Here is a 26749-nt window from a genome sequence, read left to right as displayed (position 1 = left end):
ACACACATGGGCACATGCCTCCAACTGTGTTATGCAATCAGCACATTTGGCTTGTGGCTCTGCTATGGCCTTTTTATTGGAGAAACACATCACACAATGGAGCAGAGCACTGACCTGACATGAGGACTGTGAGTGTGTTGAGAGGACATTTAAGGCCATCAGAGAGAGCTGGCACGTCCTCATATGGAAACACATGCTAGTGGATGAGATGAGAAAGGATGGCAGGATATACCCTGTAAACAGAACAGGACAGAACCTTGGGGAATCACCACAAGCTGTTATGAATATTTACACCTAGTAACGGTCAACTGGTAACTGAATCAATCAATCAGTCAATCAGTCAAACAATTTATTATTTGTCCCAGAGGGCAATATGTGTCGTAGCAGGCGTAAAAACATAGATAGATAGTATATCATACATATACGTATATATACGTATACATACTGATTTGGACAGAGCTAGGCTAACTGTTTGCATCTTAAGCTAAGTGTACCTTCATACTGTGACCTAATAACACAAATAACAGCGGTATTATTTGTCTTATCTTCATGTAACTCTCGGCAACAAAAGTGGCTATGCATATTTCCAAAATGTCAAACTGTTCCTTTTTTAATTGTTTAAAATTGTGCATCCAGATTTAGTAAATCCCTAGTTTGAAACTGAGTACACCCACTCCTGCTCCATGATGAAAACATTACCTTGTATAAAACTGGCATTTCAATAAAGATAGTTAGACAATCTTTAAAACGTTCATAATACCACTACAGTACATAGTATGTAACTCACAGTGTACTCACAGTGTACTAGAAGAAGGTTAAGCAAGGGGAAGCCTTTGTTTTATGTATTTGATCTGTGTGAGATTACAGTCCACAGTGTGTATGAAGCCTGGTGTGCAGCCAGTCCTCAGTATGACTGTTGGTCCTTTTGGGTCAGCGCTTTGTCGGACCACACATATCAAATCAGGAAGCCTCGCAGCAGCCTGGAGCAGCCTGTGAGCTTTATTTCCAGTTACACAAATATGTGCTGAAATAAAATAAATGTGCAAATAAGACTGGAAACTGAGCAAGGATGGAAAATAACCTTTGAGAACACTGCATGTACCAAAACAGTCTCAGCTCAAAGGTCCACTTCCTATTTATATTAAGCTTTCAACTGCACACATGGACATTATTCTGCAAATAATGGCTCAGTTGTCATCACAGAACCCAAGTGTCAAAATTCGGACACATAATCTCTGTATGAGAGCTCAACACAACCGAATGCCCTTTAAATTGTGTTCATATGGGAACTATTATTTCTCTGATGAGAAGAGCTCAGTCAATAAGTTATTTAGAGGTGTAAATCCAGCTTTGTTTACATCCGTGTTTAGCAGGGTGTAGTCTTCCTCTTCTGCCTTTGCTGGCACATTGCAGCATATCTTGGCGTGTTACTGCCGTCTGTAGATCAGTGAAATAGTGTGAAACTATTTGCAATAGTGTGTATCACTGTACATCACCCACGGGCACATAGCATGCATGTGTGTGTACTTGTGTGTATGCACGAGATTAACAAAACAGTGAACTGCTCACAGCTCCATACGCTAGTGGCAACTCCACAGGAAAGCTTTAATAAAACATGTCAGAGAAAATAAAGTTGAGATCATCTCATGCATTGTCTGGATCAACAGAAGAACATTTCCAGGATAAGTGCCTAACATCCCTCGTGTGGCTCCTGAGCCGGATGTCCCTCACCTTCCGCTCTCTGTGTTGCTGTTCTCAAAACCCCTTCGCTACAGGAAACAACCGCAAACTTGTAGCTAGCAAGCTACATGCTAAAAATGTCAAGATTTGAAGAAAATTTGGATGGTGCAACAAGGCAGGCCTGCTTGGTTCATTCTAAAGGGTGGTGGGTAGTTTATCCATTAGCTGCATTAATTTAACGGAGTATAGTAGTGTGCATTTTGATGTTTCAAAAAGTGCATGTGGTGTTCTGACACAGCTGCCACTACCCAGAGCTCAACCTCCAGCAGCATCAGACTTCACTCCAACCTAAACAAAGTATGAGAACCTCAAGTTGCTTCAATCAGAATCTAGTGGTCATCACATTGTCTCAGCCTTGTCATATTGCTGCCTGTCCTACATCCACCTTTCTCTCACTCTATTTAATGCTCCTTCTCTTCATCTCTCACTTTTTGCTTTGCCCAGTCTATAATGATATCTTGGTGTCGGGGCGGGGAGACTCCTTCTTCATCCGGACCCACTTTGAGTATGAGAAAGAGACTCCTCAGAGCCTGGCCTTCAGCCGGGGGGACATCTTCAAGGTGGTGGACACCCTCTATGATGGCAAGCTCGGCAACTGGCTGGCAGTCCGTGTTGGCAAGGACAAGCAGCTGCTGGAGAAAGGCATCATCCCCAACAAGAGCAGGTAGGGCCATTTTAGTCTCTTGGTGTACAGTACACAGACTAGTAATACCTTTGAAAGTACACAAACTGGCTTCAAGATGTGTACAGGGTTTATGTCTTTCTTTAAATGAATCTGAGGCATTTTGTTACACTGCATGGAAAACACATTTTAATGCTAGATCACATGTTTGAGTTTTCTGCCTTACTGCTAACACAGCAGAGCGTCCTATGTGCTTTGATAAATGTTGTACGTTCAGCTGCTAGCCACCGTTCTGCAGTCAGTCGTCCACTGAGAGTTACGGCCTGGAGCAAAGTCAGGTCACCATGACAACCATCACAGTGTCACATAGTGTCTGAAGGTGAGGTCAAATAGCTACAAACCAAATAAAATAGAAGGTCCCTGTATAGTGTTCAGGTCCCAAATAAAATGACAGAGACAGAACATAATCATTATCAAATACTTTATGTATGTCTGTATAATACTGTCAAAGATTGGAATATACTGTCTCTCTCATTAACCTTCTTTCATCAACATTAGGACTAAAGATGCACAGCAGTGCTGCACTCTGTAACATTACACTAATTGTCCCCAGAGGTAATGCTGCTGTAATTACAGGCGCAGAGCCCAGAGGCTCAGGAAATCACTGGCGGGAGACAACACGTGTCCCACTTATATGCTTTGGTATGAGTCTTGTGTGTTTGATGATAGCACACACACCAAAAATGAGATGATGAGAATGATGCATGCAGAATTTGTTCAATTAATATCTAAGTAAATCAAGTTAACAACGTTCTCCACAAAAAAGACAGGGGCCAAATAAGCATCCATCCATCCATCCATCATCCATCATCTGCCATTAAATGACATTTATTTCACAGAAATGTAAATCAACATTACCTCTTCCACTCAGTGTAATATTTTCTACTATTATTTTTAGGGCAAATTAAAGTTATTAAATATTTTAGTGTTAAAAATGTTTTCTACATTGCATATATGTGAGCTTTGCCTCTTAAAGCTTTAGTGCGTGTGCAACTATTTTATATTAATATACATCCGTTACATTCAAGCCATTGCCAAATGAGTTGCTAATTAAGACTATCAGCTCCACACAACTCTCTCTGGATTTCTCAGTATGACTATGTTTACTAAAAGGTGCCGCCAGGCAACATTCGCTCGCAGAAGCTCAAGTGATGTGTTTTACGTCATACATATATATATATATATATATATATATATATATATATATAACAGACGCTCAATGGGACTGGCACATTCAGATATTAACACAGATCTGTAAAAAAGAACTACAATTAGTTTCTGTTGCATGAACAGTTTGATGCACTCCAAAGCTTCAGAACTGGTTGTATACACAAACACATATGTAAATAATGAATGGGTAAGTAATAGAAATGTTCTGATACCGATACCAGTGTGGGAAAAGCCTCTGATACTGCCTAAAATGCTGGTATCGGTATCAGCGTGTACTGGAGTTGTTTCACAAAAAATGTAACCTGAGCCAGGCCGACAACAAAGATAGAAATCATATCACATCCATACAGGGATGGTAGTATACAGCTGTTAAAACATGATAAAATATATGACATACTGGTATCAGATCGGTACTTAGTATTGGCCGATACGCAAGTTCAGGTATCAGAGTCGGTATCAGGAAGCAAAAAATGCTATCGGACCATCTCTAGATAGTAATGGTTGTGGGAAGACAGAGAAATGTATGTATTTGTCCTCCCTTTCAGAGCGGAGCAGATGGCCAGTGTCCAGAACTCTCATAAAGCTGTTGCAGGCGATCGAGCGGACTTCTGGCGGTTGCGAGGTCAACGTTCTTTGAAGAGGAAGGACCTGAGGAAGAGCAGAGAAAACCTGAGCGGTCAGACACTGGCCACCCGCTTCCCCGCGTACGAACGAGTGGTGCTCCGAGAAGGTGGCTGCTTCTGTGCATATGAAAATACTGGGGAAATAGTTGTAAATGTGATCTGTTATTGAACCTTATGTTGGTTTTGGTGTGGTGCTCTAGTTTAGTTGAAGAAGGACTGAGAAAGACGACAAAGATGAGTTTGTGTCTATTTGAAGGGCGTAGACACTAAACTGTCTGTCCACAGTCCATCTGAGACAGGCTCTGAATCTTTTTGACTGAGAAAGGGTGCTCTCATGAGGTCCAGAGAAAGGGACCATCTAAATCACGTATGTGCATTGTCCACAGGCTCAACCATCACCATCATGTGATAGCTAGATGGAAACCAGCTGAGGCATCACTTACTCATGTAGTTAGTTTTTTCCTGTCTGATGGGATTATATATATATATATATATATATATATATTCTTAACAAGCATTAACGCTAAGTATAGGCACAGCTAAAACCTGATACTTTTACAAAAATGATTTAAAAACAACATAAAACAAACATTGAACCCATATTGGTTGTTGTATGATTCCCAGATATATTGATCTATAAGTAGAGGTCATTTAGAAACTTCATTATATAACTTGTCCATGACATAGTCTGTCCTCCAGGGGGAACTGCTCACTACAAATATTGTTTATGTTACAAAATGAATATCCGCAAGATATATCCATGATTTTTATTAAATCTCAAATATTGATATTGGTGTCAGCCAAAAAATGCTTGGTCAGGTTCTGTTTAAGACCACTTGACTTTCAGTGGAAACTGTATCAATGTGTGTGTGTGTGTGTGTGTGTGTGTGTGTGTGTGTGTTGGTGCCAACAGGATGTAAATGATGTGACTGTAATAAAGTGTGTGTGTGCCGTTGCAGCGGGTTTCCGGCGTCCTGTGGTGCTGTTCGGCCCCATCGCAGACGCAGCCAATGAGAAGCTGGCCTCTGAGATCCCCGACCTGTTTGTTATTGCCAGTGAGTCTCTGCCATGTGTTTAAGTCTTCTTCCCAAGACAATACATGTCCCAGTATTGCTTCTCAATAACCTGTCCGTTGTCTGTGTTCTTACGTTAGAAACTGAGCCTAAAGACGCCGGATCTGAGAAGTCCTCAGGAGTGGTCCGCCTGAACACCATCCGACAAATCATCGAGCAGGTGCACGCACTCGCACACACACGCACGCACGCACGCACGCACGCACGCACAGAAGAGGGAATTGAGTATATTTACTCAAGTATTGCAGTATAATATGGAGGTATTTTGCTGATTATTGAACTTTTCATTTGCATGCGGACGGTCAATTGTTTCCCTGTTGACTGTTTGCATTATGTTAGTTTAATAAAGTTTGGATGAAAGAGACACATTGCAGAACGATGAGATGCTCTGCACTGTGATCTGATCCAAAGCATTAACAGTGTTCTCCATTCCTCACACCCCACAGGACAAGCACGCCCTGCTGGATGTGACACCCAAGGCAGTGGACACCCTGAACTACACCCAGTGGTACCCCATCGTCATCTTCTTCAACCCCGACAGCAAGCACGGCATCAAGGCCCTGAGACAGAGGATCGCCCCCAACTCCAACCGCAGTGCCCGCAAACTGTACGAACAGGCCGTCAAACTGAGGAAGACCTGCTCTCACTTATTCACTGGTACATCCCTCACACATGCAGACATTCACTCAGGTGTAATACAGTATTGTAGTACTGCTGTAGATGTATATTTGCTGTAATTTGAGTATGCTGAGCTTGGATGGTTTTCTCATCCAGCCACCGTAGATCTGAACTCAGCCAACGATGCCTGGTACGGCAGCGTCAAAGACTCTATCAGAGAACAGCAGATGCAGGCTGTGTGGGTTTCTGACGGCAAGGTAAACACACACACACACACACACACACACACACATTTACTTCAAAGGCTTGCGCTGTGTACTTCCGTCAGGGATAAATCCCCCATATGTTTTGTATGTTTTTGGCATTTTAGGCCTTTATTTGCGACAGGACAGCTTAGACATGAAAGGGGAGAGAGAGGGAATAAAATGCAGCAAAGTGCCGTATGTCATAATTGAACCTGCGTCGAGGACTGAGCCTCTGTATATTGGCCCGTGCTCTACCAAGTGAGGAGTCCAATTTCTGTGTAACTAAAGCATCTTTCAGAGTATCCAGATGTATTGAGGTTTTGTTTGTAGACAATTCTATTTCAGTGAAAATTGGTGGAATCTGGGTGTTACTGTCTGCCCCTTTCTGACTTTCTTTTTTACTACCCTGTGGGAGCTCAAAGTTGTGTTCTTCTTCTTAGTTCTTTACTTCTCATCCTTACTGGAATGGAAACAAACTACCCCACAGAAAGTCATATCATTTAACATTAAATCATAGCAGGAGCTTTGCTACAGCTTGGCAAAGGGATTCAGTTCATTTCATTTATAAAGCTGGTAGCATGAACTGACATTGAACCCTGATGCACATTGTTCACTTTTTAATGCACCTCTTGATCTTTTCTGAGGTGCAAAACAACCTCAACACCAAAAGTTTAGGCCTTGAATCTGCCCCAGCTTGAAGTGTAAAGGTAAATTAGCAGCGTTTTTGTAGGTTTTGGCCAGCGCTCCTGTCATCTGGGGACACAGTGAAACTGGTTTTACAACATGAGCAGTCAGATTTCAGACAGATCCCCAGTTCAGCCGTATTATGGAAAGCAGCCATGTCTGTTAAAGTTGTTCACTGCATTCACGCACAGTTAAGTTCATTTATAACAGATCCAAATATATGTTCAACTCATACTGTAGGTGTAAGTGTAACTCATGTGGTTTGCCCTTTTCACACTGTTGTCAGGCAGTGTAGTTTTATTTATACATACAGTACATTTCAACGTGTAAAGCAGAGTCAGTGTGACTGCAGCTCTCAGCAGTGAGACTGGTGATTCAATGTTCTCACACTTTGTTAGGAATGATAGACAAAACTTTAAAAGGCTGTAAAAATCCATCAGGAGCACGAGGGCTTACACCAGGGTCTCTGCTTTATATTTTTACACTCTGCTTTTATACTTGTTTGTTTTCATTTGGTTGTACTTTGTGTGTTTCTGTTATTGTGTCCACATTATTTATATCAATGAGGGTAGACTAAATAACAGAAACACCGCTCAGTATAAAACAACATACACAACACAGTGACCATTAGAAGGAGGATTTATTACACCACTGTTGTGTTAGACTGCGGTCAGGCCAATTTATGCTTCTGCATCAAATGGGTACTGTATGTAGGTTAGGGCTGGGCGATATGGAGAAAATCAAATTTTTGACCAAATACCTCAATATCGATACTGCAACGATCTTGTGGTGTTGACTACTGGTGCTGTAACAAAATATTTACACAATGAGATTTTAGATTAATAATCATCAGTAATGTGGATATAATGACTAAGTGGGTAAAGGCAAATAATAGAACGGTTACAACAGTCTGGTAAGTCAGAAAATGACATCACTTTACTGTAATGCAGTCTTTCAAACCAGTAAAAGATAACACTTATGCCATATTACGATATTACGATATCCAAAATCTAAGACAATATCTAGTCTCATATCACGATATCGATATAATATCGATATATTGCCCAGCTCTAATGTAGGTACGTGGAGATACAGACCCTACGCCGTAGACTGACGTCACCTCTCAATAAATGTAACTACACGTCGCAGCGACGCATGTCACTCGGCCATGGCTTGGTAGCGTTGCATTTCCCCCCGACTCATTTCCTGGCTCTCCTTCTCTATAACAACATGAAATCAAGGAGAGGGTTAACTTCTCCTGCTCCAGATCTCCCACCGTGGTCAGAAAGAACAGGGGAGACACTTTGTTTCTCTCACTATGACTCTAGAGTCACTACTCACTCTGAAGATAATCACCATCACTCTCTCCACGCACACACACATGCTGGCCCTGCTATTCTCAACGCACACGTATACAGTAAACTTCAGGCCACTTCAGGCTACGGCGAGTGCTCTGCGTGGAGCCTCTGCAGAACCATAAATCAGTCTTTAGTTTCAGCTGACAGTAGTAGGGTAGTATCTCAGTAGTGTGTAGTGGACGGACTGCCCTTCTGTCATCTTAGTAGCAGCCACCTGTGTGTGCGCTCTGAGCATGCTCACTGTGTCTTTCTACTTCCTGCCAGTAGTGCTCTACAGCTCGGCTCTGTTTGTCTTTCTTCTCTCTTGTTCTCGTGCTATCCGTCTGTCTGTCCATCCTTCCTTCCTGTACACCCAAGATCCATCATGTGTCTCTTCTAGCTGGAGGGAGTAGAGAGTGATCTGGACTGCCAGGACGTGGAGCGCCTGTCCTTCCTGTCTGCCATGTCGGCCGACTACCTCAGCATGGACAGCCGGCTGACCTCTGACCTCGACGACACTGCCGACGAGGGTGGGGCCTACACCGACAACGAGCCCGACGCGGAGATGATGCACATCTCCGCCATCAGCCGCTCGTCTGAACCTGTCACAGCTGAAGAGGTCAGAGTCACGCACACGCACACGCACACACACACACACACACACACACACAGCTAAACATATACACACACACACACACACACATACACACACACATAAACACACACACACACACACACACACACACACACACGCATGCTTGCATGCACACACAGATAAACACACGCGCAAACACACACACACACACACACACACACACACACACACACACACACACACACACACATCCACACACTAGCCGGAAGGGAGTACATTTACTGAAGTATTGTAGTATAATTTGGAGATATTGTAGTACATATTTTAATGTGCTACAAACAACAGTTTGTTTCATCACAGCACATCTAAAAGTAGAACTGTTTCCATGTTCTTAACAGCCATGCTATCATGGTCGTCATAGAGACGCTCCGATGAATCATACACATGGGATTAATGCTGCACATTTTCAGACAGTTTTCCTTGAAGACATTCACATTTCACTTGGATTAGAAAAGTAAGAAAATGGAAGATACAAATAAGCTAAAATTGAATTAAATAGCATAAACAGAATAATACAGTTCCAGTGCAGTGCAAACAGAGAAGTTTGAAGCCTGAGAGATCAGAGATCAGCTTCTCCTTGTTCAGTTTGGAGCATGGGGACAGCAACCATAGTAACAGACCATCAGCTCTTTATAAACTAACAGTCATATGTTGCACCTGTCGTGGCTAAAGTAAAGTGCTGTATGAAGATAAGTGTTTGGTGAAGATGTCAGACACGCTCTGATGCAGGACGCTGCTGCCATCTGCAGGGCAGATCCAGTTATTATAACCCACATTTTTATAGACGTTTACAAAACAATTAACCATTGACAAAGCATTAATTATCTATCTACATGCATAAACTCATTATTTTATATGACACTAAACTAATGATAAAGTAATTATAGCATTACAAATAACTTTGCATTATTATTATAAAACATAATAAATCATCATTCCATTGTTGGTTGACAGTAAAATAACTATTAACTAAAGTTTATAGTTTAAAAGTTATTAATGGTGGTTATTATAAACTGTTACCGATTTACTTCTATAATCCATAATACTGCATCACAAGTTCTTCTGTACACAAACAGAATTACCATCAAACATATTTTCACCTGAGTGACCATCTACACAATCTAATGTTTTTCACAAACATGATGAGGTGGACAGAAAGAATCAGAAACATACGGGGTCACTTTTCAATGTTTATTTTGGGAAATCAAAACTTAAATTGATGATGCAAACTGTCCAGACAAGTTTCCCTTTCAGGTACTCTGGGACAAATGCTGGGAAATATCTTTGAAATCTTTTTATAATTTCTTTCCTTAAAAAAGGTTGACCTGAAAAGATATTAAGGAGCAACAGTAGTCTAAGTGTGTGTGTGTGTGTGTGTGTGTGTGTGTGTGTGTGTGTGTGTGTAGATCTTGCGCAGGTACAGTCCAGACATCAGGAGTCGATTGAGGAAAATCAGCAGCCGTGACGTCCTCAACAGGTCCAGCCCTCCACCTGTCTTCTTACCAGACAGCAAGGTGAGGGACACATAGTCCACCTGGGACACAAAGTCCACCTGGGACACACAGTCCACCTGGGACACGGAGTCTTCTCTCTGTTCCATATCATTGTCAATCCAACACGTGGGCCTGGGAACATTTTTTCTGACATTTTAACAGAGGTGGAAAGTAACGAATTACAATTACTCACGTTGCTGTAATTGAGTAGTTTTTTTGTGTGTACTTTTTCTTTTTGAAGTTGTTTTTTAAAATCTGTAATTTAACTTTTACTTAAGTATGTTTTGTTTGAAGTATTGTACTTTGCTACATTTTAAATCGCATCCTTCACTGAGTAAAATAAGAAAATAAAAAATCTCTCCAAGGTTGCTTTGGCAAACTAAAATCGAAAGAGAGATATGGCTTTGTGTATCAAACCACAAAAGACTGGAATTTAATTGAATAAGTATAGTAAGTATGACAGCCTGACTCTAACCTCACATGCACCCGGCAGCTCTTTACCTCCACCCAAAGGAACAAACTGCCCTTCCCTTTGAGGAACGGCCTGATATGGAGAAACCACTCTCCCTGCAGTTCCGAGTCCTCCGACCTCAGCTCAGTGGACCAGATGGGTACCCTGAATCCCCCTCACTTATTGGTACATGGTGGTGGGCTTGTGTATAGCAGTGGTGTTCAACCTAAAGCTGTGTTCACCTTTTCATTCCAATAACACATCCCTGCAGCTGATATCAATGATTAGTATCCATCTCTATTCAGAGTAAACCGTGAGAGTTGTTGCTGCTGTTTAGTTGGAATGAAAACAGTTTACACTGTTTCTAGTGCTTTCCTCTCTTATAGGCAGAGATTTGTGTTTTGTAGCTTTAAAGTCAGATCCACAGTACTATTTGACATATTTGTCTTTACATAAATAGGTCTTTTTGTGTACCCTACACCTTAAAAGGTGGGAAACCAGGCTACCACTGAAGCAGACCAACTATCCTAAATGCCCTCCTAGTCTACTAGATCTAGTAGTGTTTGTTGAGTATTCAAATGTTGTAGAGCAGAGATCTTCAACAGGGGCTCCTCAGAGTTAGTGCAGGGGTGCCACCAAATTAGGTTAAAAAGATAATCTTTTTAAAGTTTAATTTAAAAAAAATTGAAATGTCTGAAAATATACATTAATATGAACCCAACATATTAATAGCAAAGATGAATTGGCCTATTTGTGAAAAAAACTTAACATTTAATTTACACATTGAAGATGAGCTTGGGCTACTATCGATAAGGTAGCCACTATGGTAGCCATACAGTTAAGCTTAAGTATTCACTGTGCCACACATACATGATGTGTATATAATATATTAATATCCATTCATTTATATCAATCTGACCCAGTTTGATATGCATCTTATTTTATTCAGTATATACTGTATAGTAGGGGTTCCCTACTCCGTTTCTCTTTAGGCTAAGAGGCCCTTGGCCTAAAAAATGTTGAAGATCCCTGTTGTAGAGTTTTAAGTGAATTGTTTCATCTCTCCAGGAAGAACCAAAAAAAATTTAGTCCTTTTCTACTACAAGAACTCAAAGGTAACATAAAAAATATCCATTATCATAGGTTCTGCTTTTGTTTCCACTGTTCTCTGCCCGCTTTGGGGACGCGCTCCTGGAACTAAATCTGTTCAGGAGGTGATACTAAGCTATCCACCCTCAGAGGACTGGGCGTCTCAGGCCGTCCTAACCTGACAGGTTCGCTCCTACCAGGTGACATGGAAAGGCCCCATCTGACACTGACTCATTGCTGCCTGCCTGGCTGACATCTCGTAGTGGATGTCTGGGCACCCCCTAAAACTCAACCTGGACTAGACTGAGTAACCTGGTAGTGACCCTGAATGTCAAACTGTTGTTCTCGCACTAACTCGCTTTGTATAAATAGCATCTACTAAATGAATGTCACGTTCAGAGGTTAGCGGCAGCTGTTGATTGTGATTGCTTAAGCGGATGTGACATCATATGACAACACGGATAACGGCATCTGGCAGAAATGTAAACATAAGACACCAAGACAAAACTAAGTATAAAAGGATTAAAACTAAGATTAGAAATAAGATTGTACAAAAATAAAGGATTAAAGACAATATAACAATATAAGGCACACCTTTTCCATTGTTGTCTATCCACAACTGTGAGCATAGAAAACAATTCGGTCAGTCCTGCTTTAGCCTTTTTAATAGCGTGTATCTGAAGCGTCCCTTTGTGAAATACAGTGGAAACATAAGAAAGAGCCTCGTGCTAATACTCACAAGGTCCGTAAAGGTTTACATTATGGGATGCCCCATGTTAGCAGATGTTTGGTTTCTGCAGTGGAAAAGGGTTGATCGTAGCAGATCCTGTTAGGAAACGTATAACCAAATCTTTGTTTAGCAACTTCGGTTTTAGAGATGAGATGTAGTGCGTTTACTTTCTCAAACACAGAAATGTACTACTGTACACAGTGTGGATCTTGCAATGTGCATTTTCATTTTGTGCATTAAAAAATGTCATAAATACATTTTAAAAAAGCCACAATACTGTTAAAAAAGGGATGGACTGTCATATCACAAAAACAACCCCACTTCACCAGAAAATCCAAAAAGTAAGAGAAAGAGCACAGATGTACTTCACTGGTTCTGGATCCGACGGGAGCCATGGTTGTATGTCACACCCCTCTCTATCATCATAGTGGCTTATAAGAAGAATGCAGGATCATGCAGGATTTGAAATTGAAAAACAAAAGCAAGTGCCATGATGTATCACAGTTACTGGTGCGCGACTAATCGTGTGGTGTCCTCTTATTTGCATGAAGGCACTTGAAGGAAAAAAACATTTGCTGAAACATTTGCTTGAAAGTTGTGTTGCATTTTAATGGAACAATCAGCAATGACTCATTGTTCTTGCTGCCCCAAAATGTAGAAGAGCTTTGATTTGGTTGCTGCACTGTCCCCTGACGGTGATGTGGTACAGTACAATCAGAAGTCAATCAGAAGGGCATGAATGCTCAGGAGCAGCACAACTCATTTTACATACGTAAAGAATGTTCGGGAGACTTTGATGAAGTACACTAGATCATTTAATGAAAACTTGAGGAAAGATTTATGGCAGGCAGTAAAGTTTAACCACGATATGTTATCGTGTCGTGCCGTCCCAACACTCTGAAGTTCCTGTCTTCATGAAAGAATATTTAAACTCATGCTGGGGGCGTTAGGGTTAGCTGAACCTTCAGTGTAAATAAAGATATTGTAGATGCCCAAACATCTCAACACAGTCAAATGTGTGCTTTCCCTATGGCCTTGGCAGGATAAGCAGCATTGTCTTATCATACAGCTAAGGTTATGTTGGACACTGACCTGAATGAGACCTGGGGTACCACTGTCTCAACTTACATAGCATGAAAATTTCACCACAATAGTTGTTTGAGTGATTACAGTCTCATTAGTCTGTGTTCCAATGCTTCTGTTGATTATAAAAGTCAGAGAACTGTAAGTACCTGTTCTGGCTCTAACGCTTCCCCTCCTTGATCAGGTGAAACTGTCTCTGAGAGACGACTCCAGCAGCCCACGCCATCACCACCGGCAGCACCACCCTCCACCCCCCAGCTCCAGTCGAAGTTACGATTCTCCGTCCAGCAGCAGCCCCGCCAGCAGCAATAACGACCCTCCGCCACTCATCCCCCGGTCGGCTGCCTCCTCCGGGCCGCTTCCTCCGGCTCACCACTTCAACTCCTGTAGCAAACTGTGGCCCCCGGGAGCGCCCCATTCCCCCGCCGCGCCCAGGCCCGGCAGTGGCGGGAGCACGGTGGAGGCTTCACTTCACTCACCCGTGCCTCTGCCCAGTGCAATGGGCTGTAGGCAGCAGGAGGAGGCAACTAAGGACAGCCCTGTGGACGATCCGTCCTTGAGGTCCTTCCTGGGGAAGATCAAGGCCTTCGAGAAGATGGATCACTTCGCCCGAGCCCAAAGGATGCTGGAACTGCAGGAGGCGCAGAATGCCAGGGTGGGCATAGCTCAGTGTTCCCATTGGTCATCTGTAGTGTCATGAGGTGTATTACACACAGCAGAAGTCAGGGACTTGAGTTCGCTGCTGTAGTAGTTTACTGATTGGTCAACCCTCTGTGCGTAACGTAGAGTTTTCCTGCGTGTCTCTATGACGTAACGTTAGACAGCCATCACAATCATTATTAGATCTTGGTAGAAGCATGCTCCATGCCTATTGGCTCACTGACCCTGATGAGATTTACTCCTTAGGTATTGAAATTGGGTATTGAATGACGAGGCATTTTTCAATACTCGACTTTAGACATTAGAGGCAATTCGGTCGGTGCCTAAAAAGTATTGAATTCAGCACCCAGCCCTATCAAAAGTATATACCAGCACAGGGTGTTGTTGTTCATACTAGTACAGCACACTAGGTGTGTAAGGATGTAAATCAGATAAGTACAGAGCCAATCAATCAATGTTTGTTCACAATAACTTCCGGTTAGAAACCTCCTGTGTCCCGTACATACACTTTAACGGTGCTAAGCAAACAGGGACGAGGAACAACTGGAGCTACTCTCATCTCCATCTAAAATGCATGTTTTGTGCTTTCATATGTCAACACTTTGACTAACGTTAGCTCAGAGAGCTATTTTACCTGTTGGGCCACAGACTAAAGAAAATGACTCCACCCAAACTAGCAGTCAGTCCGACCGGCGGTGACATGTTGCTGTTCCTAACGCCAGATTTGGTTCAAGAGATGCTAGCAAAGCTACACAGGACAGGAAATAAGCACAGCAGAAACCTCCGTGTTTAACTATGTACCTTTAAACGTTACAGTTATGGCTGAAAATGACAGGAATAAACAAGTTTGCTGATTTCACATATCTCCGCAATTTAAATCAACGGCCATGTGCAGTGGTGGAAGAAGTATTCAGATCCTTTACTTAAAGGGTCGATGTGTAACTTTTAGTTTGTGTTGATTGTAGTGGCTGATTTGGACAAAAGTGGTAGTGTTTTTACCACACCTGCTGTTGTAAAGGTCTTTTCTTTACGGTGCTGAATTGCCCACTGTAGATTACGGGGAGGTCATGTAGTCGCAATGAATATTTTGCTCAGACAATCATTCATTTACAATAAGAGAATAAGTTACAGATGCATCATTGCATTTCAAGTAATTCAGCCTACTTTGGATGTATCGTGAGCTAAACCAGGTATCACTGTCACTGTGTCACGAGCCAAAGCATTAAGAGATTGTTGTAGCAACCAACGTAGTAATAACTTAGATTAATATAGTGCATTTCATGAAACCCAAGGACGCTTTACACAAGTACAGGGGGACAAGGGAACAGAAACTAGTAAACCAACACAAGACGTCTCCATCTGTTGAAAGCCCGACTGAGATTGACCCGTTGTCTTTTCCTTTTCCCTTTCAGCTTTTAGTTCTTTGTTTAATTTCCTTCTTTCCTGTGATGGTCCTGCCCCAGTATCAGCCATAACTAAAATTTAGAACAAATAACTTCTAAAATAACATTATAACACAATTAGGCCTATATAAAGACATCTCCTGCTACCCTTTACGTGGCTGGATACTAACACCGGCTTTTCCGGTGTTACAGTGAAATCTGTGACCCATCAGAATGTGTTACGGTAGCGCTGTCTACCTGCCGAAAATCATTCTGTGACTTTGCGGGAAAAATCAGACCCGGGCAGAGGCGTTAATAAAAACTATATAAGTTAGTTAGTTAGTCTTGTTTACTGTTACAGGTCATTTATGATCATCAGATGGAACTGAAGTGAAATTCTTGCATTGAAAATGTTACTTAAGTAAAAGTATGTAAGTTTTATTAGGAAAATGTACTTAAAGTAATAAAAGTAAAAGTCCTCAAAGCAGAAAACCTCCCATTAGTAGAAAGAGTAAAGGATTCAGCCAGTTGTGTGTTTAATGGTGTCATCATCTCAGCTGGACTTGTAGCCGTTATATTGTTGACTAGTTTACTTTAGAATCAAACATCAGATTTTATAAACTACATGGGTTTTGTGTGCAGAAATCTTAATGTGTAAAGTAACTAGTAACTAAAGCTGTAACAGATGAATGTAGTGGAGTAAAAAGTACAATATTTCTCTCTGAAATGTAGCGGAGTAGAAGTAGAACGTGACATGAAAAGAAAGGACTCGAGTAAAGTACAAGTACCTCAACATTTGGACTGAAGTACAGTACTGGAGTAAATGTTACATTCCACCACTTGCCATGTGTCTACAGGAAGGGATTTTTGTGTTAGCGCGACGTCACAGTAATACGGTCTATGGTGATTAAACATTATTATCTCGGCCAATCGCGATATTTCTCTCATACGTGGTGCACTAGTTACAGTGGCTTGATGAAAATGGCTCACCAAATGGAGAGCAAAGTGCAGACTAATCAAGTGGGTAGTTCATCTGGACCACACTGTTATACTGTATATAATTAAACATCATTAAAGATATGATTAAAAGAGTACTCCACTACAAAACCCCTTAAGAGGTTATCATTGATACAAGATACTAGATCTATCTTCTGGCACAACATTTTTTCCTTGTGTGCACAAGATCCATATCTATGGATTCATTAGGAAACTTGTAGTCCAGACCCAGCCGACGCTGACTCATGTGACATCACTTGAGGACATTTATCAGACTTCATTCAGCTCCCTATGGAGAGCCTAAAGGCCTTATAGAATGAGTTTCACATATGTAGTGGTACTCGCCAACACCTGGAAAGATGTCTGCTTCAGACCTGATCCCTCCATCCTGGTCTGGTCTCCTGTTCCTGTCTGTGAGCCTCTGATTCCAGCTTTGTGGTCAGCTGATTCATTTCAATTTTATTTATAGTGTCAAATCACAACAGGAGTTTTTCTGGACACTTTACAGATAGAGTAGGTCCAGCCATCAGTCGCTGCCGGTTGGGACACAGAGACACTGATACAGATATACAGATATGGAGAAATATGATTCATAATTATTATAGTATTTGGTATGAAGAACAGTGGCAATTATAGTAACCATAAAGATAATGGCTTTGACTGTTAAACACCGTTATTTAACCAGGTAGGCCGATTGAGAACAAATTCTCATTTGCAACGACGACCTGGCCAAGACCAAGCATAAACGTTACACATTAAATATGCAAAATATAAACATACAAAATACAGTTAAGAGTCTACCAAAAATACAGGTCAAATATAGAATCAATAAACAGTTCGCGCAATGTGATGTCTAAGTAGTATGGCAGTAACGCAATACAATCCAATAGTCCAAGTAAAAATACTAGGTGTAGGACAGTCTTTCAGTAGTCCTGCATGAATGAATGAAGTAGTGAGGGAAGCAGAAGCAGCAGTGTCTGGGACAGGGCTGTCTCTCCATCAAAATCTCTGTGGTAAATGGTAAATGGTATGTCGTTAAAACGAGAAGAAGATGCAGTCAGAGAAGACAGTGTAAACTACATTGAAAAGAAAACTGACAATGACTGCTTTACATTGTTCAAGTTTTATTTCATGCATGGAATGAGACACTGTTAAAGTATCATCAATCCAGCCACACATTATATATATCCATGTCAAAAAAGATTTTGTTAAAACAATATTTATATACTATAACAATATTTAACAATATTTGAGCCAATTATATGTATTTAGTCATGGTGGCAGCAATAGCCTGTGGTAATTTAGAAAATCCGGTTATGTTCTTTGTTCTTTGTGTAATGTTGCACGCTCTCCTGTTGAAGAGATGACTGGTGGGGACCACAGTATGATGGGGTTAACTTTGATGTTAAAAAAATGTCACTATGAACGGTGCAAAGTCTGTATACAAAAATGTTACCGTTTTGGGTTTATGATGCATGAATGAGTCTGACGTGTGCTGAAGCAGATGATTGTTTTATTTTTTTTTATTTCTTAAACCTATTGGATTTACAATTGTAATGGAGTGTGTAGTATAGATGTACATTGCATTGACCAAAGAAAAAACTGGAGACATATAATGCATATTATCATGAACAGATCTGTATCTTGTGATTATGAGAAAACAGGTCTTTTCTAGATTTTTGTCTCGTATATATGAGATCCAAATCTAATGAATACACAGATCCCTTAGTTATGAGAGTTCTGTGAATGCAATATCTTCAGTAGCATTGGATAAATGAGTCTACCATCATTGAAACATGGTCTTGCATTGATATAAATGTATACCTACTTCTTTAAGTGAACTGCATTGTTATAATTCTTGCTAAAGTTGTTTTCTAATCAGAAACTGCACATTAGTTTGGATACCGGTCGTAACAGACTTTAACCATCTAATCTGTGTTTCCAGTTGGAAATTGCCCAGAAGCACCCAGACATCTATGCTGTTCCTCTGAAGACAGCCAAGCTGGATCACACTCGCCCACAGCCTATCGGGTAGGCTCAATACTGCCATAGGACTGTTTCCAAGCTGCGCTGTGAGTGTGTGTGTGTCCGCATGTTTGTGTCTCTGCAGTGTTTGCCAACCTCCCAGTTTACAAGATATCACTGATGGTGGAGCCTGAGAGGCCTGTATTGTTAGGGAAAGAGAGAGAATATCACCCATCAACTGACCACATAAAGACCGTAGAAGTAATAAACTACAGATAACTAACAAAGTAACTAACTACGTTTTTACAGTTGTAATTCTTAAGATTTCCGTCCTGGTTGACTTGGAGACACCTGTAGTTTCTGGCTGCAGCAACACATGTGTTTAATGCTGCAGCTAGGGCTGGGCAATACATCAATATTATATCGACATTGATATATGAGGCTAGATATCATCTTATCTTTTGACTATCATAATATCGGGATATGGCATAAGTGTTGTCTTTCCCTGGTTTTAAAGGCTGCATTACAGTAAAGTGATGTAATTTTCTGAACTTACCAGACTGTTCTAGCTGTTCTATTATTTACTTTTACCCACTTGTCATTATATCAACATTACTGATGATTATTTATCTAAAATCTAATTGTGAAAATATTTTGTGAAAGCAACAATTGTCATGCCTACAATATGGTTGCAATATCGACATCAATGAATTTGGTCAAACATTTTGTGATATCTGATTTTCTCCATATGGCCATGTCCTAACTGCAGCAAACACTTGTTGAGAAGCTGCTGTTTTTTAGTGCAGTAAAGAAATCGCTCAGTTACATTGTAATTTTGGTTCTCTGAGTGAAGAGACCATCTCTCCACCCGTACATCTGGAATATGTAACAGTGGAGAGATAGTCTCGAGACGATAGAGTACAGTCAGTAATCTGCCTTATTCCATCATGCAAGGAGCAACCTCCATCTGATTCATGCTGCACACACAGTCAGGAGCTTTCCACTCACAGCAGGATAGTAAAAGGAGGGGGGGGGGTTATGTTCCTGAGCAGTTGGAGATGTGCAGCTCTTTATCTCACAGCTCACTGTCCCATCACCTCCTGCAATATTTAACCCTCGTCTGCTGTCAAAATGACTAAAATGACTGTGTTTGGTAGAAGAAAGTATACTTTAGTGATCCCACAATACTTTATCAATCCCTCACTCTGTTATACTGTATATATTCACACACACAGGCCCAAATACACACATGCACTTACAGGACCTATACACATAAAAGAGGATATGGGTTACTCACCATGAGGAGTAGTACACAATCCTGTGAAAAGACTTGTGTAATGTCTTCTTTGGCTGTGGAGGCGCTTTGTCAGGTCTGAGTAAATAAGTGATGTCATCAGGGTCAGCTAACTACCCTTTTCTAACAGGAAGCCTGCTTTACAAACCAAGTAGAGTTTGAAATATGTGGTTGTTTACCATGCAAGGAAGGTTGCATTATGGAAAATACATTTTATTCCTACGTCTTACCATTTATTTATATATTTAAAATGAAAGGTCATAACACACATACATATATATTATTTTTTTACATTATCCTGGACTGTCATTACTTGTACTGTAAAAGCTGACAAGCATACGTAACTGCATAATTGGAATATGTCTTTGATTGTTTAACCCATTTGGATTGAATTGTATGGTTATGGTTCTAGTTAGTTTATACAATAGGGTCAGTTAAAGGAAGTTTCTGGTTTTGTAACTTTTAACCTTTTTGCCATCATTTCTAACTAGTACAATAAGATTGTACATAGCAAGTTACTGTCTCTACTTACTATCTCTGAATCAGTCCAATCACCAAGCTTAAATGTGTCAGAACACAAACAGTCAGACAATAAAGTAAGGCAGTAAAATGATTAGCCAAACTCTCTGTAGTAAACATCCATCACAGTTTACACACACACACACACTCTGTGCTTCAACTTTGACCTACTTACTGTACTTACTGTAGTTGTGTGCACAGTTTTCTTGCACAGTGAGGGAGTATTAGCAACATTCAGATGTGCTCACTTTCTTATTATTTGTGTCACTACAGGCATCCTTGATGTAAAAAGTTTGGGAACCACTGGTCTATAGCATTTGTGTTGGACTTCTGGAAAACCATGCCATGCACTTAATCAGTGTTGGGAAGGATACTTTCAAAACGTATTCCGTTACAGAATACATGCCCAAAAATGTAATTTGTAACGTATTCCGTTCTGAATACTTGGATTACTTCCACATTGAATTGCATTTTATAAGTGTAGGAATGCGGACATCACATACAGCTTTTAAACAGGCCTATTCTGGTGTGTTCTTCTGTTCCAACTGGCTGAATGTGTACCTAAACAAGCAGATAGATTTTTGGATTTGTAGTCCCGAACTGCATACTAAAAAAATCTTACCGCAGTCTAAGCTACCATGAGCTAATTTTAGCTAACGTTAGCTAGCATGTCAAACGGGGCTAGTCAGTCTTTCAACGGCTCTGGGGCTAGTAAATCAGCACATAGGAGAATGTAAAGTCGACTATAAAATAGCAAGGTGACCAGTAAAACTACAGCAGACGACTACCCTTGGCTAATTAAAAAAAAACTTCCTTTAAAATGCTTCTTCAGGTTGGAGGTGGAGTCATTGGACGCTGAAAGGAGGTCAGTTGCTGGCAAGCAGAGGTTGCGCTGCACAGTTATATTTCGTTCTCCCTGTTCTTTCTTTAATGTGAAATGCTGGTTGAATTTCCAAGATAGAAACCATTCCTGCCCTGGCTCTGTTGTGCCAGTTCTGGCTCCATCTCTACCTCTATCAGTGATCACACAAATAGCTCATTGGGGCTTCTGGGAAATGCATGGAGTTGCGAGAGTGAATAAACACAATGAAGTATCATCATATAATCCTTGATTTCAACAATGTAACTGTATTCTAAATACCAACTATTTAGATTGTAACTGTAACGGAATACAGTTACTCATAATTTGTATTCTGAATACGTAACGCCGGTACATGTATTCAGTTACTCCCCAACACTGCACTTGCAATGCCTAAACTGCAGGTTCTTGAGAAGTGTGGTTTTGGTAAACCAAACTGATATGCAAAAGTGGTTTCAATAAAAAGTTCTTTAAAACATTGAAGGCCTTTCCTAAAGCAGTTGGGGGAGATTGAACCCTGTAATGAAAGTGTAAAGGCAACAAGGCTTAGTTATGATGGACTGGATACATGAGCCCCAAATCTGAGTAAAATAAGAGGCTCGGGGATGGTAGAAAATGAGTTAAAGGAAGTGCAGACCCAGCAAGGGAGGGAGAGAAATGTGCTCACAGGAGCTGACCTCCATGTTAACCCATTCTGGGATGCAACATATGGTAACAGCCAGACAATTAGCTAGAAATCATGGAGTGGTATCCCACCATTATAAAAAAATCAGCGGATCACCAAAGTCATTAGAATTTATCCTCAAGGACCCTTCAATATCACAGCAATCCATCCAACAGTTGTCAAGATATTTCACATGAAACCTCATGGGGGCGCTAGATGAAAAGTCAGGGATGAGTAAAGTCATTAGGATTAAGATGTTGCCATGCTAGTGATGCACAAGTTATACTGGAAGTGTGGCATGACTCATTTTCTGTGTCCTTCCAGCTCCAGCTCCCGTCCTGAACCCCAGACTCCTCCGTCCTCCAAGGAGGGACGTCCTGTCTACCCCAGCCAAGAGGAGGCAGAGTCGGAGGCAGTGCCAGGATACTACACCGCCAACTCCTTCCAGTACCAGGACACTCAGTTGTAGGTTCAGCACACAGCAGCTGTGGCCGCCCTCGGCTTCCTGGACGTACATGTACACATGCACTGCATAAGCAGTCTATTTACACACATACCATTCCATCATGCCCTGCACAAGTAAGCTGCTGACTTTGGACTGACTCTCGCTTCTTTGATATTAAGGGGGCGGGGGGGTGTTTTGGTTCATGGAAGTTAAAGCAATCTGTGCTATCCATTTGGATAGGAACACACTGTATTAACTTTCCTTTTGATGTTGTATTTGATTGCTTCTTTCTTACCTACCACTTTTGAAGGTCAAAACTGAGTGATTAGGAACCACTTGTTTTCTTGCCTATGCAACTCTTCAGTTTTTTGCACAGCAACTGAAACTTAATGCCACAAGTTTTGCCCTCACAAAAAACCTCAACAAACCTAAAGACCACAATGCGCTTTATCACATCTATTCCTTTCTTTTTTAAGCTCCTATTATTGCCAGCTATATATATATATATATATATATATATATATATAAATATATTATTACATACAACAAATATATGTATATATACATAAATGTATTTAAAGTCAAGTGTTTATACTCTGTCTTTGCATTCCTTCGTATATGACAATGCCTGTGTATACATACAGTATATATCTATATATAGTCTATCTAGTAACACTGGAATTTGTTACAATTTTTTGAAGTGCCTTTTACTTTCTAAGTCCCATGAGGTTCGGGTTGTCTTTCCTCCACCCCTCAGCTACCCAGCCGTACTAAAACCTCTGCTGCTGTCAAGCTTCAAGGGAAACCAGGGAACCAGTGACACCAAATCTCAATGCTGTCCCCCCCTCACACACCGTACTGTCTGCTGTCACCTCCAGGGGCAAAACACACACCCTGCAGCCAGTATCTCAGCCATGTGTAAGAAAGGGCAAAAGCTGTCTGATCTCTATAGTCCAATCAAGAACAATATCAGTCTAACCAGTTATTTTAAATTGAGATAATTAGAGTCAAAGTTGTAATCTGTAAAGGCCCGGTCACTCCAGCATTAAACAGTCCAAATTCTTCAATTTTGTAAACTTAACACGGGTCATTACCCAATAGTGAATTGTCTTGACAGTTCTGATCTTTAAAGGAATAGACAGCCAGAGAGAGAAGAAGATATCATTTAACAGTTATTAGCTGTGTTCCACTTTCATATAACCTTGTCTGTCAGAGTACAAAATGCTCCACAAGAAGCAAAGGTTTAAAAGGCAACAGTTGATGCTTCAAATACATCTCTTGAATAAATTGTGTAAAACTATTGTCCCGTTATTGCCCACTCTAACTAGCTCACCAAAATGTTGGTGATTTGTGGGTCGCAGGAGATTTCTTTTTGTTATGGCAGCACCCCGGTTGGCCGCTCAGGCAAATTGGCAGCAAGACTTCCGATCGACCGTCCTATCCAGCTCTCTGAATACATCCATGAGCTAGTCCTGTGAACAGTCACTGCGTCACCAAGGTTCTAGCACCACCTATTTTACTAGGATGTGCAATGAATTTTGCTGTGCCACTTTCTGGTTTGACCGGGCCTTGAGATCTTGTTTTGTAATTATTGGCATCCCTGATGCTCAGCATGCTGTTTTTGCACTGTACCTCTCAGCCAGAAAGGATTTGCTAGTCGTAACTGTGTGGCCAGCAGCGTGATGTCTTTTGCCTTGGAGTGTTTTGTCGATAAAGTTTCTACAGGTGGTGCCCTCTTCTGTCTGTTCAGCCATGGTAGCTATCACTGCCTTTGCTAACACCCTGTTAAGTGATAAGGTTGGTGACATTCTATATTGTCTTATGGTCAGCCAATCCCATGTTTCCAGCCAAACCAGCAATGAATGTATCTACTTACAAGTATTGTTATTGATGATATATCGTATTCCTCTGTGTCATAGAGCTCCGTTGTTGTCCAACACCTTTTAGAGACTAGACTCTAAAAGGTGTTGGCCACCAAATGTGGATTCATCCGCTGCTGAAAATAGTCCCCAACAAATGCACTATTTCCTCCTGTGTGAGTAGCATTTGTTAAAAACTACAGTGTTCAGCTGTTTTAGGAAAGTACTGAACCTTTAAAAAAAAAGTAAACTATATATTTGTGAGCCTTTTAATAGAAAAATAATTCAGTAGGAACCAGAAAGTATTGAGAGATAGACTAAAGCGGTGTTGATTATGGTCTTTATGTATGTGACGATAAGAAGAATATAGAATAACACCAGCCCTATCTTTTCAAAGCTGTGCCCCATGAATAAGAGGAGCAGGATCAGCCCTCTGAACGGATGAACTTGCTAGGGGGCCATTGGGCGTTGGGCCTACATTTTGACACAGAACCCCTCTTCAAGACCTCAAGACCAATAAAGCAGGACCCCTTTGAAGGCCCTTATCATGTCATTTGATTTTGTGGTGCATATTCCCAAACTAATTTCCAATTAGATTAGCTCAAACAAGTTGACATAGTTAGCTTTCAGGGCCCCCAGAGTAGTCACCCCCTTTAGCTGGGTTGGCAGCCTTTTCTGAAGGACTCCTTAGGCTGTGTCTTTCCAAGGGTGGGGGGCATCTTCTTTTATTATAGTGCGTTCCATTTGTACTCGGATTTCCGAGTTCGGAACTCGGACAACCTCCGAGTAGCCCCAGCTCAGAATCCAACATGGCTGCCCCGTGCATCAACAGTAGTGAAAGCTGTAGTAACATACAGTTATTTGTGTCTCACTCAACCAGTTTTACACACAGTCCTGTCCAACTTCTATCTGTGGACATGTTGTTAAGCTGTTTGTGTGAACAAAAAACAGCATAATGCTCTGTTATCAACTGCTATTGTTAACAGTGGCTAACCTGGCTACAGCTAACCCCACAATGAAAAATCTAACTTGTAAATGGAACGTATTCAACTCGATTGTGACGTCATTCCCAGCTGTGGCTTCCGAGTTCAGAGGTAAATGGAACACACTATTATTCCAAACAACCCACAGACATTAAACACATGACTTCCTACATTTCCCTACACAAACCTACCAGACAGGCAACTTTTTTGTCTTCTATCAGTGTATCAGAGTGGAGCAAAGCAAATGTACAAAAGCATACACCCAGAAGGAAACCTCTGATAGTGGAGTGTAGATCTAAGCCACAGAGATATGGGCCCGTGTGTGTTTAGGCCTGGTCTTGGTGTCTGTGGTGGAGGCAGACAGTTCTACTTGGTCTGGCCTCCACTAGCAGTGTGAATGAATGGGGTCCCACAAGTTTTTACATATACTTGATTGTATTTCTCAGTTCACTCTTTACCTCCACACATGAGCTACAAAGTGCTTACGGTCAGAATCCAAGTGCAATGGACTGGCATTGAGCTCATGGAGTATACTGTAATGGGTCATCATGGCAGAGGGTTACAAATGAGACAGAGAGAATGAGAAGAATGGTTGGACTGTGTCTGCTGAGTTTTTCCATGTTTTCACCTTAAAACACCAAATAAAACAAAAAGTCTTAACCACATGTCTAGTGTATGTACTGTGATCATTTTCACAAACAGGGATTTACCCAATTGATTAAGTCATACAACTGAAGCCTCGTATTAACTTCAGATGAACTTCAGATTGCAGGACGGTGGAGTCTCTTCCAGTGCAGTCAATCTACGAAGGCATTGCTTCCCTGTCAGGATGAAGATGAAGAATGATTACAGCAACTCATAACTTATCAACATACATGTGGGATGTGATCATAATGTATAAAGATGGATTTTAAAAACTCCAACCCTATCCTTTACTTTTCTGTTTCCTCCCCTTACTCATTGTGCTTGAACCCCAACCATCCTGCTTTTTCCACCTAAATGTACTCCTCTTCTGTTCTTCTGTCAAATCAGTTGACATTTCTCTCTTTGCTTTGTGGCTCAGAACAGGTTCACCTTGTTTGGGGGTTTAAAATGCAGTCTACACTAAAAAAAAAGCTGAAAACTGCAGTGAAGTTTATTCTATAACTTAACTTATGCTATTAGTTATGAATAGCACAGTTGGAGTGGATTCAGGAATTCATTTTATAAGTGTATGACTATGCATGTGACAAATAAAGAAATTTGAAACTTGAACTTGATAGAAACAGTAGGAGGAGGTAATACAAGTGCACGCAATTTTGTTGATTCCAAACTAAAACTCTGTATGCACAAACGTGTTCAATATAACGGCCTACAAGTCCAGCTGAGATGATTAGACCATTAAACACACAACTGTTTGGATCCTTTACACTTTCTACAATGGGAGGATTTTTCTGCATTGAGTACTTTT

At 41.0% G+C, this 26749-nt stretch overlaps 1 protein-coding gene across 6 annotated transcripts in view; it reads left to right on the top strand.

The window, feature by feature from the left end:
• LOC116050419 (tight junction protein ZO-2) overlaps nucleotides 1-25959 on the top strand; it is an 88816-nt gene extending 62857 nt beyond the window's left edge. For 3 of the 6 annotated variants that reach the window (XM_031300455.2, XM_035998983.1, XM_031300452.2), the window contains exons 13-24: nucleotides 2185-2404; nucleotides 4138-4322; nucleotides 5175-5270; nucleotides 5369-5448; nucleotides 5735-5945; nucleotides 6063-6163; nucleotides 8573-8791; nucleotides 10234-10341; nucleotides 10814-10957; nucleotides 13858-14328; nucleotides 18657-18742; nucleotides 22337-25959. In XM_031300455.2, coding sequence (XP_031156315.1) covers nucleotides 2185-2404; nucleotides 4138-4322; nucleotides 5175-5270; nucleotides 5369-5448; nucleotides 5735-5945; nucleotides 6063-6163; nucleotides 8573-8791; nucleotides 10234-10341; nucleotides 10814-10957; nucleotides 13858-14328; nucleotides 18657-18742; nucleotides 22337-22481 — 2066 coding nt within the window. In that variant the 3' untranslated portion in view covers nucleotides 22482-25959. Of the gene's footprint in view, nucleotides 1-2184; nucleotides 2405-4137; nucleotides 4323-5174; nucleotides 5271-5368; nucleotides 5449-5734; nucleotides 5946-6062; nucleotides 6164-8572; nucleotides 8792-10233; nucleotides 10342-10813; nucleotides 10958-13857; nucleotides 14329-18656; nucleotides 18784-22336 lie in introns of all 6 variants that reach the window. The other 3 variants (XM_031300456.2, XM_031300454.2, XM_031300453.2) reach the window with 2 other exon arrangements.
• The last annotated feature ends 790 nt before the right edge of the window (nucleotides 25960-26749 follow it).

Source organism: Sander lucioperca, chromosome 2 (assembly GCF_008315115.2).
Source record: "Sander lucioperca isolate FBNREF2018 chromosome 2, SLUC_FBN_1.2, whole genome shotgun sequence".
NCBI lineage: Eukaryota > Metazoa > Chordata > Actinopteri > Perciformes > Percidae > Sander > Sander lucioperca.
This window is presented reverse-complemented; position numbering and strand designations above follow the sequence as displayed.